Source organism: Lutra lutra, chromosome 4 (genome assembly GCF_902655055.1).
Source record: "Lutra lutra chromosome 4, mLutLut1.2, whole genome shotgun sequence".
Taxonomy (NCBI): domain Eukaryota; kingdom Metazoa; phylum Chordata; class Mammalia; order Carnivora; family Mustelidae; genus Lutra; species Lutra lutra.
Window position 1 is genome coordinate 104631657 of NC_062281.1, and position 16156 is coordinate 104647812.

Genomic DNA, 16156 nt, shown 5'->3' on the forward strand with positions numbered 1-16156 from the left:
CAAAACAAAACAAAACAAAATTCTACACTCTATTAAATGTCTCTGAACTATGTTCTTAAAATACTTTTTTTGCTACCCTTGTTATTGTACTTATTCCTCTGTATTATAATTGCTTGTTTCCTTTCCTATGTTTTTTTTTTAAAGATTTTATTTATTTATCTGACAGAGAGAGATCACAAGCAGGCAGAGAGGCAGGCAGAGAGAGGAGGAAGCAGGCTCCCCGCTGAGCAGAGAGCCCGATGCGATGCGGGGCTCGATCCCAGGACTCTGAGATCATGAGCCGAGCCGAAGGCAGCGGCTTAACCCACTGAGCCACCCAGGCGCCCCTCCTATGTTTTGTATTAAAGTGTAAACTCCCAGAGGGGAGAAACTTGCTTTCTGCACCACATTATGAATACACAACCCAGCACCTGGTGTATTAATTTATTAATTCAACAAAATTTTTAAAAAGATTTTTATGTGTTTATTTGACAAACAGAGACCACAAGTAGGCAGAGAGGCAGGCGGTGGGGGGGCGGGGAATCAGGCTCCCCATTGAGGAGAGAGCCCAATGCGGGGCTCTATCCCAGGACCCTGAGATCATGACCTGAGCTGAAAGCAGAGGCTTAACCCACTGAGCCACCCAGACGCCCCATCAATAGTAGTTTTATTTTTTTTTAAGATTTTATTTATTTCTTTGATAGACAGAGATCACAAGTAGGCAGAGAGGCAGGGAGAGAGAGAGGAGGAAGCAGGCCCCCCGCGGAGCAGAGAGTCCGATGTGGGGCTCGATCCCAGGATCCCGGGATCATGCCCTGAGCTGAAGGCAGAGGCTTTAACCTACTGAGCCACCCAGGCGCCCCAATAGTAGTTTTAATAGTGCATAGTTTAATCTGTTAACTTTCATCATTAAAATTTAGTATTTGCTGAATACTTTCTTCACAAGGATACAAAAATTAATAATTCACAATCTAGTGAGTTTAAATTTGTAATTAAACTTGCATACGGGGTGTTTAATTGTCTTTTGTTTTTTTTGGTAACATTGGTGACATTTGGTAATGGATTATTAATAGTTTTTTTGGTTGTTTCCTGATCTTATTTATTTGTTACTTTTAGAAAATCTTACTTTTGACAGACTCAAATGTAGAAGTAGGAGCTCTCAGAGGTGATAGTCTCCATCTCTTGACAATCTGATGTTCTCCTTTGGCTTCCTTCCTTCTCTTGGCTAAAAGTTCGGCATGTTCTGTGGACTCTTTATTATTTTTCTTAGTATTATTTTTCTTCATAGGCATTGTTTGTGTCGCAAGGTATGTAGAGCAATGAGATGCTGAATGCCGGGCACTTGGGTCCTGGGTGTTTTGCCCTCTTTGTTAACAGGCTTTCTGACACTGTATTGGTGGGCATCGTCTTCTGCAGAGAGATTGAAAAGTTTACAGATCCTGCTAGCTCTTGTGGGCAACAGGTGATGAGGCACAATAGAATCAGCCAAGGAATATCCTTCTGCTTTTTTTACACTTACCAAGTTGTAAGCACTCAGGTCTGCAGCCACAAGGCACCCCTGAACAGATTTGGGTTTGTTTTCTCCAGATCTCCTGTATCTATAGCAGGAATGTCCCATACTCAGTGGCAGTGCTCATTTTATGAATAATTTGTATATTGTTTTTTGTTTTTGTGATTAACAGTATAGCATGAGCATGTTTGCATGTTATTTCAAATATTATTCAAATATTTCAAATTTTTATGTGTTTTTCAAATACAGGTTTTAATGACTATATTATTTCAAGTGGTTATTAATTTTTTAAATTATTTTTTCCTATTAGACATGTAGGTGGTTTTAAAAACTCTTTTAAAATCACAATTCATAATAGTTCATAATGATGAACATTATTGCTTATGAGTTTTCATATTTAGGATTATTTATTTAGAAAGACTTCCTAAAAGTTAAGTAATGATAAAAACATTTTTAAGCCTGTGTGTATGTGTATGTGTGTGCATGTGTGTATACTGTTAAGTTCTTCTCCAGACTTTTTCTTCCACAGATGAGAATGCCCATTTCACCTTGCTCTCCTATTATTCTGTTACAGTATAGGCAGGGTGGGATTTTATTAATGTTATAATTTTCGCTTTCTTAAAAAGAATATATTCTCATTATAAAAATAATACATTAGAAAATGGGAAGATACAGAAAAGTGGAATGGAAGACAATAAATTGGCCTGTAATCCTTGTGTATTAGTTCACCAGGGTTGCTGTAACAAAATATTGTAAACTGGTTTATAAAACAGAAGTTTATTGCCTCACAGTTTGGAAGTCTGGAAGTCTGAGATCAAGGTGTCTGCACAGTTGGTTCCTTCTGAGGGCGGTGAGGAAAGGATCTGTTCCAGGTCTCTCCTTGGCTTGTAGATGGCTGTCTTTTCTCTGTGTCTCTTCATGTTGTCTTCCCTCCTCATATGTCTCTGTACCAAATTTCCCCTTTTTTAAGGATATTAATCATATTAGTTTTTAGGGCCCACTTTAAGTCCTTACTCTAACTTGATTATCTCTGTAAAGATCCTGTCTTCAAATACGGTCACACTCTGAGGCATTAAGACTTCAACATATAAATTTTGGTGGGGGCACAATTCAACTCCTAACACCTTGCTACCCAGAAGTATCTGCTATTGAAAGTTTGATATATTTTCATCCATTCCTTTTTCAGTGCATAGTTTAGTGTTCTCTTTAATAATCTTGTAATATTTTAGCAGTAACAACACATTTTGTTTATGCAAAAATTCTCTGGTAATTAAATCATTCCTGTTCCCTTGAAGTTGCTCTCTTTGATGTATGAGATTAATGTATATATTTGGGGACAAGAAAAAATTAATATATCAATTTTATATGTCTCTAAAGTACAATAAAAATGGTGTGTTCATAGATTTCTACATTTATGTATTATTATTTTATTAGCAATGATAACATCAATGCTATATTACCAGCAAAATAAATTTAAAAATAAATTTCCTGTACATTTCTAGGTTCATAGTTTAAAGTCCAGGAGAATGAGATTGATTGATGGGTTTGAACAGATGTTGAAAGAAGGAGGAATACGTTCTCTTTGGCGGGGAAATGGTGTAAATATTTTTAAAATTATACCTGAGACAGCTCTCAAGATTGGAGCCTATGAACAGGTAAAATGTTATCACCTATGGAATTTTATGATAAAGATCAGATTATATATATATATTTTTAATATTTTATATTTAATTTTTAAAAATTTAGACTTCAATGAGAGAGAAAACTGGAATGTGCACAGCAATAGATATCACTGTAAGTACAGGCATACCATGAAGATATTGTGGGTTTGGTTCTAGACCAGCGCAATAAAGTGAGTCAAATGAATTTTTGGTTTTCCAGTGCATATAAAAGTTATGTTTACACTATACTGTAGTCTAGTCAGTGTGTGATAGTGTTAGGTCTAAAAAAAACTTTATATACTCTAATTAAAAGTGCTTTATTGCTGAAAAATGTTAAGCATCATTTGAGTTTTCAGTGAGTTGTAATCTTTTTCCTGGTGGAGAGTCTTGTCTGGATGTTGAGGACTGCTGACTAAGCAGGGTGGCAGTTGCTGAAAGCTGGAGTGGCTGTGGCAATTTCTTGAAATAAGACAGCAGTGAAGTTTGCCTCATTGATTAACTCTTCCTTTCACAAACAATTTATCTGTAGCATGTGACGCTGTTTGCTAGCACTTTACCCACAGTAAAACTTTTTTCAAAATTGGAGTCAGTTCTCTCAAACCCTGCTGCTCCTGTATCAACTAAGTGTTGATACTAAGTCTAAATCCTTCATTGTCATTTCAACAGTCTTCACAGCATCTTCACCAGAATTAAATTCCATCTCAAGAAACCACCTTTTTTGCTCATCTATCAAAAGAAGCTCTTTATCCATTGAAGTTTTATTATGAGATTGTAGCAATCCAGTCCCATTTTCAGGCTCCACTTCTAATTCTAGTTCTCTTACTGTTTCCACAATACCTGCAGCAACTGTCTCCACTGAAATCTGGAACCCCTTCTTCTACACTCCTGTTAATTTTGGCCTCTTCCCATGAATCATGAATATTCTTAATGTCATCTAGAATGGTGAATATTTTCCCAAAGGTTTCCATTTTACTTTGTGCAGATTCATCAGAGATATCTATGATAGCAAGAGTTTCATGGCAACATCCCCTGCTGTAGACCTTAAGAACAGTCATCTTTGGGTCTTTCAACAAGGACTCCCTTCTTCTCTTAGAAACATAATCTACTAGTAGGTTCTCCAGTCTCATGATAAACTCCACTGTAATATTTCCACCTTCCTGCGTCTACCTATTCTTTCCTCAACAATCTGCCAAGACTTCAGCATCATCACCTTGCTTACTATCAGCCAGAGCTATGCCTAAGCTTTAAAAAGCAGTTCCGGCACCATATTAGGATAGGTTTCAGGAGTCCTGTGCCATGGGAGAGTGCTCCACATCAATAAAGTCTTCCCTATCCAGCATTATATTCTATCCCTCAGATCCCCACCATTAGTACTCTTGTGACTCACTGTCACACTCCTCCTCTGGTTTCTTCCAGTCCATAATAACCAAGTCCTTGGGCTATCTGAGAATTAACTCTACGTAAACTGTTGGCTAGAAGGCAGTCAGAGGTGGGGGGGGGGGCAGTGGGACAGATTGTGAGAAGAACAAACATCCTTTTGATAAGCAACTGCCTCTTTGAGGCGTTTGCATGCATGGCCTGGGTACAAAGAGAAGCTGCTCTGCTCTAGCAGTGGGAAGGGGACAACTTTTTGCCAAATTGGAAGGTGCTGGTGAATTTGGGAGCTCAAATTTCTTAGGCATATGCACCCAAATGTTCCCATCCCATGTGTCAGGATCCTACTCCTTCCCAGTGAGGGTCCTCACGTTAGCATAGGAGACCTTTTGAGGTTCTGTATTGTTTCCTTCATAACTCTGTTACCTTTACATTTATATCTTGGGCCTGATTTTTAGCAGTCTATGAGGATCTCTCAATGCTGCTATGAAGGTCTCACAGTGTTCATAATATGCTTAATGGTGAAAGTTAGATGACTTATAACCTTGACATTGTCTTCCTTCAAAGTTTCTAAGATAGTGAATTAGTATCAACCAACTCCACAATCTTTATAATTGTCCCCATGCTATTCAAGTATTAGGGCAACTGAATAATATAATACTTTTCTGTCTACCAGTACTCTATCCCAAGCCACTAGGACTATGAATTTTAGTAATTGTAATGCCACAGCATACCACAGATTATCATCATTCCATTTGCCAACTAAGATCCAATTGTTGTCAAGTGGCTGGTGAGTGATCCAGTTCTAACAACATCAGCAGACCTACTTTGTAGGACCACTTTTCAAAGAACCAGATTTTCATTTTGTTGATTTTCTCTATTGATTTCCTATTTTCAATTTCATTAATTTCTGTTCTAATTCTTTTTATATTTTTTCTTCTTATCATTTTGGATTTAATTTGCTCTTTTTCTAATTTTCCAAGGTGGAAAGTGATTACTATTTATAAATATTTCTTTTTTTTAATATACATATTCAATGCTATGTATTTCCGTCTAAGTACTACTTTCCATTCCTTTGATAAATTATGTCTTCATTTTCATGTAGTTCAAAATATTTTTAAACTTTTCTTGAGATTTCTTCTTTGACCTGTGTGTTATTTATTTATTTATTTATTTTTAAGATTTTATTTATTTATTTGACAGACAGAGATCACGGCAGGCAGAGAGAGTGAGAGGGAAGCAGGCTCCCTGCTGAGCAGAGAGCCTGATGCGGGACTCGATCCCAGGACCCTGAGATCATGACCTGAGCCCAAGGCAGCGGTTTAACCCACTGAGCCACCCAGGCACCCCCTGTGTGTTATTTAGAAGTGTGTTTTTAAATCTCCACATATTTTGGTATTTTTAAAAGATTATCTTTCTTTTACTGATTTCTAATTTTATTCCACTGTGGTCTCAGAGCAGCCATTGTATGCTTTCTATTCTTTTAAATTTGTTAAGGTGTGTGTTATGGCCCAGAACGTTGTCTTTCTTGTTGAATGTTCCATGTGAGCTTGAGAAAAATGTGTACTCTGCTATTGTTGGATGAAATAGTCTGTGGACTCAGTTACATACAGTCAATTGGTGGTGGTATCGAGTGCAGCTATGTCATTACTGATTTTTTTTTTCTGGAACTCTCCATTTCTAATAGAGGATGCTGAAATCTCCAGCTATGATAGTGGATTCATCTGTTTCTTAAAAAAAATTTTTTTTTATTTATTTGAGAGAGAGAGAGTGAAAGAGAGAAAGCACAAATGGGTTAAGGGTCAGAGGGAGAAGCAGACTCCCTGCTGAGCAGGGAGCCCAGTTGCAGCTCTTGATCCTGGGACTCCTGGTTCATGACCTGAGCTGAAGGCGGACACTTAACCGACTGAGTCACCCAGGTGCCCCTGGATTCATCTATGTCTCTTTGTACTTCTATCAGTTTTTTTTTAAAAGATTTTATTTATTTGACAGAGAGATCACAAGCAGGCAGAGAGGCAGGCAGAGAGAGAGGAGGAAGTAGGCTCCCTGCTGAGCAGAGAGCCCGATGCGGGGCTCGATCCCAGGACTCCGAGATCAGGACTCCGAGATCATGACCCGAGCCGAAGGCAGCGGCTTAACCCACTGAGCCACCCAGGCGCCCCTGTACTTCTATCAGTTTTGACCTTATGTAGTTTGATGGTCTGTTGCAAGGAATATATATGCTAAAGATTGTTATATCTCCTTAGATAATTAACCCCTTTATCAGTATGTAATGCCTTCTTTAGCCTACCTAACTTTCCTTGGTTTAAAGTCTGCTCTGTCTAAAGTTAATATAGCTACTCACACTTTCTTTTGATTGAAGTCAACATGGTATATTTTTCCCTATTCATTTACATTTAGCCTATATGTGTCTTAATCTCTAAAGTGGATTTCTTATAAATAACATATAAGTTGGGTATTGTTTTTTGAGCCACTCTGACAATCTCTGGCTGTTAATTGGTACATGGGACCACTTTTGAAGTGATACCAATTACTTTAGTTTGGATTCCCCCCCGCAAAAAGTCTGGGTACAGCTAGTTTATTTGTGAAGAAGGAGGAATGAGGAAGCAGGGACAGTGAGACACAGAAGGAAGAAAAGTCAATACAAGGGTACATATGTGAGGTTTCAGTTATATGCAGTAGGGGCTTTTTTAAGGAACTTCTAGGATATGTACAGAATTATTCCCAGAATTATCTATCTGAAGGAAGAGAGCTGGGCCATTTATCTGCCAGTTTCTGTCCCATATTGTATGAAGATTGCTCTTAGGAGTTTAACTTCCCCAGACTTCTGAGCTGGACAGGCTCACACAGTTTCAGAGAAGGCTCTGAGTCAGAAAACCAGAGAGATGGGATGATTTTTCTTTTGATGGGTTTCTGTCAGTGAAGTGAGTCTGTGAGTCTGCACAGAACTGTTCAGATTTGATGTAGGGCTCTGGAAGGGTCTGCCATGGCTAGTGAAAGCCTGCTTAGGTTTGGGGCCTGAGAGTTGCTTTGGAGATCAATGGAACAGGGTTTTATCGGCTTTGCTTATGGGTTTTCTAGCATACCATTCTTTCAAAAACTTCTTATACCACTTCTCTGTTAGTTTCCAGTCAATATCACGTGGAGCAGCCATATCTAAAAATCTCTTCTCTGATGTTTTATTTTCCAGTTCCTGTGCTTAGTCATTCATCCTCTCTCTCATTTTTATAGTGGGCTACATTGGTGTCAACTAAAACAATAGGCTGAAATTAGATGACAACACCTGACTTTGTCAGCTGGGCAAGCTCTTTGGGACATCTAATTTCCTTCTGTTGGGGAACAGAGCAGGTGGCTTTTCCTACTTGGAAGCCCACCATTCTTGACTACTGAGCCAGGCTAAGAAAACTTCCTTAGCAGAGCTCCATTTCCTTCCATTTCTGCTTGCAAATTGGCTTTGGAGAAGGCCCTATGGCTGAAAAACAGAGAGATGCATTAGGTCATGTGTTAATAGATCTTGCTAAAAGAAGCGAGGAGTGGGCAACACTGACCAACATTCTGAGGTTTTACAGTCAGTTTTCCTAGCACTTCAGGCTCAAAAAGGACATGATCTACCTTCCAAATTATCACAGCAGGCAGTTTTATCAAGCATTTCCACAAAGCATTAGAAAGATCATCATCTTCTCAGACTGCCAGTATCTGTGTCCTAACAATAAAGCCAGTGTCACATATTTTAGGTTTAAGTTAATGGTAGTACCCTGTGTCTAGTAACAAATTCCTGTTCTTGTTTGGGTTCATCGTAAGCTGTTAAAACAAACAGATTCCAAAGTACAGTAGCTTAAATGAGATAGAGGCCAGAGGTCTAGAGTTAGTGGTACAGCTCTGCCATCTTCAAGATATGGCTTCAAAGGTTGCTTCCATCTTTGCCATTCTTCAGGTGGAAGAAAGAGGAGTCTGGGGCAGGCCTCTTTAAAGAGATGTCAAAATTTGCATACTCAACTTCCTTTCATATCTCGCTGGCCAAAATTAGTCACTTAGCCACACAACCTAGCTCCAAGAAAGAGGCAGGAAATGTAGTTTGCAGCTGTGTCAACTCTGTTACTAAAAGGATGAAGACATTGGGTACAGGGAACATATAGCAATCTCTCATATTAACTGAATCAATCACACATTATTATTCAACACAAAGAGAGAGATCACAAGCAGGCAGAGAGGCAGGCAGAGAGAGAGAGAGGAGGAAGCAGGCTCCCCCCCATGCAGAGAGCCCGATGCGGGGCTCAATCCCAGGACTCTGAGATCACAACCTGAGCCTAAGGCAGAGGCTTAACCCACTGAGCCACCCAGGCGCCCCTCAATCATACTTTTTGATGGAAAGGCACTGATTTGAGAGCTAGAGTTAGTTCATAGAGAATAGCTGAATTATATTGATGATAGGCCTCTAGAAAAGGCAAACAGGAAAACATCTTGCCTAGGAGGTAACAAGAGAATCAGTTTGCTAAGGCTGTCTTGGATCCTAAATGAGTTCCCAGTTTCAGTCTCCATGAAACTTGACTTACTTTAGTTCCTATGAAGCCTGACTTCTGTGCTGATATTTGTTTTCCTTATTTCTACATGTGTTATTGCAGTAACCTCCCTGCTACTTAAGCTAACAAGAGTAACCCCTTGTTCCTTGTAAGGGAAAGAGCTTCTCACATTGTTACTATTCTTGATTAACCTGTAACCAAATAATATTAAGTACCCTGCATATGTAAGACATGGAGTGAAAAAGAGGTAACAGATACAGTCCCTGACTCCTTTTTTGTCATTTGCATGCTCTCTATGAAATAGCATATTCATGAGTATGCTTAAGTGATTTAATGTTGCTAACTCATTCTGTGGGTAAAAAATAAAGGAAAAAGGAGGCCAAATAGAGAAGTCTTACTTATTATCTCAGACAACTAATGGCATAAAAATTAAAATCAAGTATTCCTCTAGATGCTAATGTCAGGTATCTGGAATACTTTTTCAAATAATTCTATACTACTAATTAATGTTATAAACTTAGAAAAAATATATATATATTCGATTTCAGTAATATTATACATTTCAATACTTTTATTTATACAGTATAAGAATTGGCTAGGTTTTGATGGTGCTAAAGTAGAAATTATTGGGAGATTTATATCTGGCTCATTGGCTGGTGCAACTGCGCAGACCTGTATTTACCCCATGGAGGTATGTATTATTATAAAATTTTAAGTAAAGTAATACTTCCAGTGCAAAGTATAACTTTGAAAAAATATTTATCGAGGGGCGCCTGGGTGGCTCAGTGGGTTAAAGCCTCTGCCTTCAGCTCAGGTCATGATCTCAGGGTCCCAGGGTCGAGCCCTACATTGGGCTCTCTGCTCAGCTGGGAGCCTGCTTCCTTCTCTCTCTGCCTGCCTCTCTGCCTACTTGTGATCTCTGTCTGTGAAACAAATAAATAAAATCTATAAAAAATGTTTTAAAAATTTTATTTGAAAGAGAGTGAGGGGCGTGCAAGCCAGGGTGGGAGGGGCAGGGCAGGGGAAGGACAGAGAGAGAGGGAAAAGGAGAGAAGCACATTCCCCACAGATCTGGACCCCACTCTGGGCTCAGTCTCACAACCTTGATATCATGACCTGAGCCAAAATCAAGAATTGGGTGCCCAACTGACTGAGCCACTGAGTTGCCCCACAAACTATAACTTTCAAAATAAATGAAAATAGATCAGAATTTTATATAATAAACAGCTTTATAGCTACAGGATTTAAATCTCATACCAAGTGTTAATTGGCCCTTTTGTTTGTTTATCTGGGATCAAGGTAGTATTGTAGATGTATCAAGAAGATTAAAAAAAATCATTGCTTGCTTGCTTGATTGATAGAATCACTTAGTCATTAATCAGATCAAATCTGTATTGCACAGACACTAAGTTTAAGGTATTTTTCTAGATGCAAAGACAAATCAGACAGGCATTTTGGTCATGGAACTTATGGATTAGATGGGGAGATAAAACATGTATGTCAATAATGATCCAAAATAGAAAATATAAATTCTAGAAGAGAGGTCAATATGAGTGCTATCAAATTCAGAGGGGAGAAATTATTGCCAGCTAGGAGTTTCATGAAAGACATGAATAGAATATGTGAGTGTGGCTTAGATTTTGGACATTCAGAGATAATGAGGAAGGCCTTCTAGGTGGAAATAATGACTTAAGCAAAGGAATGGTGGCAGAAGAGCAGATACTTAGGTTTGGACTGGATAATACCATGGACAATGGGTTGGGCCAGATCAGAAAGGCTCTTGAATGCAGTGTAAGAAATATAATTTCAATTTCTTAAAAAAAAAAAAAATAAGCCATCAAATACTTTGGAACCTGAAATATAATCTTGGTAAAGTTGTTTTAGAGTGAGAGAGACTAGAGAAATGAGATAACTACATACAAGAGATTGTATGAAGTGATAGTAAAGGCTGGAAGTACGATACTGACTAGAGGAAATGGACTCATGTTAGATCTGTCTTGAGAGCTGACAGCCTGACGCAGAAAGGAAGAAGAGGGAGGAAGAGGGAAAGGAAGAAGGCAAATTTCTGTCTGGGTTGTGTGCTTGGGTGTTTAGAGTTACATCTGAGTTACATCTCTAATAGAATTCAAGAGTGGTGGAAGTAGCCCAGACTGTGAGAGAGTGATGAGTTCAGATTTGTATGTATTTGAGTCGTTGGCAGATGACCACGTTATGATTTTCAGCAGGCAGTTGCAAATGTGATACCGAGATTTGAGAGGTTTCAAGTCTTGATGTGTTATCCGCAAAGAAGTGCTAGTTAAAGTCATGAGATTACTTAGAAAGAAAGTAGTGGGTTTGTTGTTGTTGTTTGTTTTGTTTTGTTTTGCTTTTTAATACTGAGAAGAAAAACTTTGAGAAGACTTAATTTAGGGAGTAAGTGGGGAAAAAAACCTGCCAGGGAGTACACTGCCCTGGGGAGGGCGGAGAGTTTTGAGAATGAGATTATCCAAAGCATGGGGTGGTGCAGAGAAGTTCTTTAAAAAGCCTTCCAACTGATGACTCAGAGCCAGCTCCGTCAAGATACACAGTTTGCCCAATCAAGTAAAGTTCATGTTTTTTTTTTAGTTGTGGCTCTTTTGGAGAACCATTTCTCAAAAGTATTTTTAGTGTTCCCTTAAATTAGATTAATGGAAATTAAGAGGACAAGGAGTAAGTTTCTATCAGGAGAATTGCACAGGAATGTTGATCACAGACAGACTACTGAAGCCTACTATTGCCTTCATAGTGCCTGTTATGTTACTACTTTATGAGCACGTTTAATCATATTAAATGATTATAGTTTATCCACCTCACTGTTACAATAGTTCCCACAGTATGTATTTTAAGTATATACAGAATGTTATTTTTCATATTGCTTCTTCACTTTAACATGACCATACATATATATTTTTAAGTTGGAATTTGGCTGTAGTTGCTTTATTTTGAGGCAACAATGTTATCTCAAGTGAGTTTGTTTTACAGTATGTTGCCTTATAGCACATTAAATGAGTTTGAGCAGATGTTATCAATTAAAACCACAGTGATTCATTACATTTTCTTGTTTAAATAATTTTTAAAAACTGTACTGTTAGCTGTTTATAGTTAAAAGCCAGTTAAGGAAAAGCTAAAATTATATTTAAGATTACTTTCCTTTTTGATTTCTATGATAATTACTAAACATTGTATATAATGCAGTTTTCTGTATTGCTAGATGAGTTGAGTGAATCTGATCAATATATTTTTATAATATTCTTCACATTTAGGTTCTAAAACTGGACTCTAGGTAAAACTGGACAGTATTCAGGGATCATTGATTGTGGCAAGAAGCTTCTGAAGGAAGAAGGTGTCAGAACATTTTTCAGAGGTTATATTCCTAACTTCCTAGGCATTCTACCTTATGCAGGCATAGATTTTGCTGTTTATGAGGTGAATTTATTCTCATAATATGACATTATGTGTTAGATTTGAAAATTTGGCATAATAATAGTATTCATTCTAAAAATCTAGTTGTAAGTCACTTTACATGAAGTAGTTTCTGACCAAGAAGTCTGGTTGAGTTGAATGGTTTTATTTGGCTGTCATTTTATATCTTAATTGTCTAGTATTGTAATAATAACTTTTTGGCTGGTATTTTGTGTGAATTAGGTTTTACTGATAATATTTATAGACTTAAATGCTGATATGGTGGTTCTCAACTCTGGATGCATATCAGAATCACCTGTATGTAGATATGTAAAAAAATAAGGCTCCTGGGCTACCTGTCCCTCTTCCCCTCCTTACCCCGCCCCTTGTATGCATGCTCAATCTCTCTCTCTCTAAATTAATAAATGAATAAATCTTTTTTAAAAAGATTCTTGGGCTACATCTTAGAAATTCTGATTTAATTATTCTGGGAGGAAGCCCGAGATTTAGGTTTTTTACTCTCTAGAGAAATCTGATGTACAGTTAAGATTGAGAAAGCTTAGACGTTACTGCCCAGTTGTGAAAATGAGAATTGAAGAGGAGGAGTCCTTGGGGGCTATTGGGGAAGAGGCAGCGTGGAGATAGGGAAAATATCCTAATAGTGTAGTGCATAATTCCAAGTTATTCCCCTTCTCACCAATCACTTCATTTTTATGATCATACATATGTTTTAGGCAAACTATTTTAACAATGTATAACATTTGTCATAAAAACCAGGTGAAAGTACGTGACTAGTACCACTTAAATTCATTCTCAGTGCAAGAAGGACAGCTCTCTAGCTATAGGCTCAATGGTATTTTTGGCAAGTGGTATCACAATCGTATGAAAGATAGCCATTTTTTTTTTAGGACTTAAAAATGCATATATCTTTTATAGATGTTTAAAGAATTGAATAACATAGTAGGTATTTCTTTTCTTCTTTTTGCTTGCTTTTGTAGTCATATTAAAATAAATTCATTCCTGCTGTTTATGTTGGGCTCCCTCCATTCTTTTATTTCTTCAGTTCAATATCTTTTGCTTTCTTATCGGAGTAAGAGTGATGTTACACATTTCTCTTTTTACCATTGCATGATTAATAATTGCACTGAGTAAAGACATTTTGAAATATATTTTTTCAAAAGCATCACATTATATATTTCATAGTAATTGTCTCAATATATAATGGTAAAGCTGTAACCTTTGATAAATGAACAGTCCTAAAAGCATTTAGTGATCTTTTAACCCACTATTTTGAAATAATCTCCTCTAGCCACTTTTATTCAAGGAAAAGCAAATTTGGAAAGATGAATCTCTCTTAAAAGTTCAGAAAATGTAGTTTTATTAATGTAAAGTGGATTATGCATTCTTCTCTATATTATTCTGTTTATCCCTCTGAGAATCTCCAGAATTGTGCTTGGGTCTTTGAATGTCATTACAAACCAAAACAACTAGGCAAAAGAGAACAAATAAAATCAAAGAAAACAAAAGCACAGAGAGAGATGCAAAACATAGGAGAACTCAAACTAAGGTTGTCTGAATACATTTTTTTGAAAACATCTGTGTGCCCTGTCCCTCATAGGGCAGTATGCGGGTAACCACCTCTGTACATGGAGTTGCAACATTCTCTTGTAAAGATTTTGGAGAGAACAGTTACAAAAATCAAGCGGTTAAGCTTGACTCTTATTTATCAGTGTTATGACTTGATAACTCAGTTTCTCTGAATTAGTTCCTCATTTATAAAATGTGTAAAGTGGAGATGACAATATGGATTTGTCAAGTTTCTGTAGGGATTAAGTGAGATAACATCTATGAATTTATGACAATGCTCAGTGTAATTCTGGAATCAAGAAGCTACTCAATACATTTATTGAAATTGAGTGAGCAGGGAACTTTATTCTACTTAGACTTGCATAGTGGTTAAAGGATATTTACTACTCTCTTCTCTGCCAGCTGTTGAAGAATTATTGGCTAGAACATCATGCAGGAGAGTCTACAGATCCTGGGATAAGGATTTTGCTGGGATGTAGTACATTGTCTCACACATGTGCTCAGATAGCCACCTTCCCTCTGACCCTTATCAGAACTCGCATGCAAGTTCAAGGTGAGTTGTTTTTTTTTAATGAAGTAATAAGTTAAAAGGTGGTTAAGAATAACTTTAATGAAGTATGAATAAAAATTAAGTTAAAAAACAGTTTAAAGTAACTAAAGTTATTTTAAATGAGTAGAAATTAATGATTTTTAAAAATAGAAAAACTGGACAATTGATAAATCAAAAGCAGACTCTGATTTTTAAGGCACACATCTTGAATTTATTGTTTTATTATAGAGCCTTTTGTTAATTTTAGATTTTATTTCTTCTCCAAAGTTCTGCTTGGGACTTCATACATTTCCTTCAGTTATTAATGATCTCTTTAAGGAGTTTATAATTAGGAAATACTATGACAAGCAGTAGAAAAGATTTTGCTTTCTTCAAACTAAGTCAACAGTTACTCCATGTGAACACGCAGTTTCCCCTCTAGTTCTGCTCTCATTGTTATATTCTGCATCAGGAACATAATACATTTGTGGAATTGAAATTGTGTTGCAATCCCCCTAGTAAGGAGATATTAGGCAGAATATCTGTTCTGTTCTCTCAAGTGAAAGGTTAAAAATTTAGATTTTAAGAAAATACCTTTATCACCTTTCAAGAAGAGGGAAAAAAAAAACTTACATAATTCTTTTATTATCTTCCTTAGCAAATTATTTAAGGAGTTTTGTGGTGATATTCTCTTACATTTTCTCCTCTTTTTAGTAATATTTTCAGATTTAATTTATATTGCAATCCAGGTGGGGAATCTCTGTATCCATTCCATCATCAACCCATTGCCCTATCCAAGTATTTGTGTCATACACATTTCCAATGCTCCTTTGTATTTTATATGTGTTTTTCAGTATGGTAACCACTAGTGACACATGGCTATCAGACACTTGAAATGTTGCTAATTCAATCAAGAAACTAAATTTTTAGTTTTACTTAATTTTACATAACTTAAATTTGAGTAGACACAAGTGTCTAGTGGCTATATTGGACAGCACAAGACCATTCTATATGTACGGAGAGAGTAATATTCTAAAGTAATTTTAGCCTCTGTAATTCTCATAAATCATTGGACTATCTTAATGTACAAAGACTGAATATTGAATTACACTGATTTTTTTTCAATTTATAGCACTGGAAGAAAAAGAAACAACAACTTCTATGATTCATCTCATTCAAGAGATACATAACAACGAAGGAAAAAGGGGATTTTTCAGGGGTCTCACCCCAAATATCATAAAGGTGCTTCCCTCAGTAGGCATTAGCTGTGTAGTTTATGAAATAGTGGGACAACATTTGGGATTAATGTAAAAGTGAAATATCAGGGGCGCCTGGGTGGCTCAGTGGGTTAAGCCTCTGCCTTCAGCTCAGGTCATGATCCCAGGGTCAGGGATTGAGCCCTGCATCAGGCTCGGCAGGGAGCCTGCTTCCTCCCTCTCTCTCTCTCTCTGCCTTTCTGCCTACTTGTGATCTCCGTTTGTCAAATAAATAAATAAAATCTTTAAAAAAAAAAGTGAAATATCAAATTGTTGTCATTACCAAAATCACTTAACTGTAAGATAATACCTGACTTATA

General features: G+C 37.1%; 1 protein-coding gene across 1 annotated transcript; it reads left to right on the forward strand.

Moving 5' to 3' along the window:
* The first annotated feature begins 1303 nt into the window (after nt 1-1303).
* LOC125097347 (calcium-binding mitochondrial carrier protein SCaMC-1-like) lies at nt 1304-15891 on the forward strand. Its single transcript, XM_047724911.1, has 7 exons — nt 1304-1441; nt 2992-3144; nt 9628-9739; nt 12176-12191; nt 12341-12488; nt 14454-14604; nt 15713-15891. The coding sequence occupies exons 1-7, from the start codon at nt 1304-1306 to the stop codon at nt 15889-15891; spliced, it is 897 nt and encodes a 298-aa protein (XP_047580867.1).
* The last annotated feature ends 265 nt before the right edge of the window (nt 15892-16156 follow it).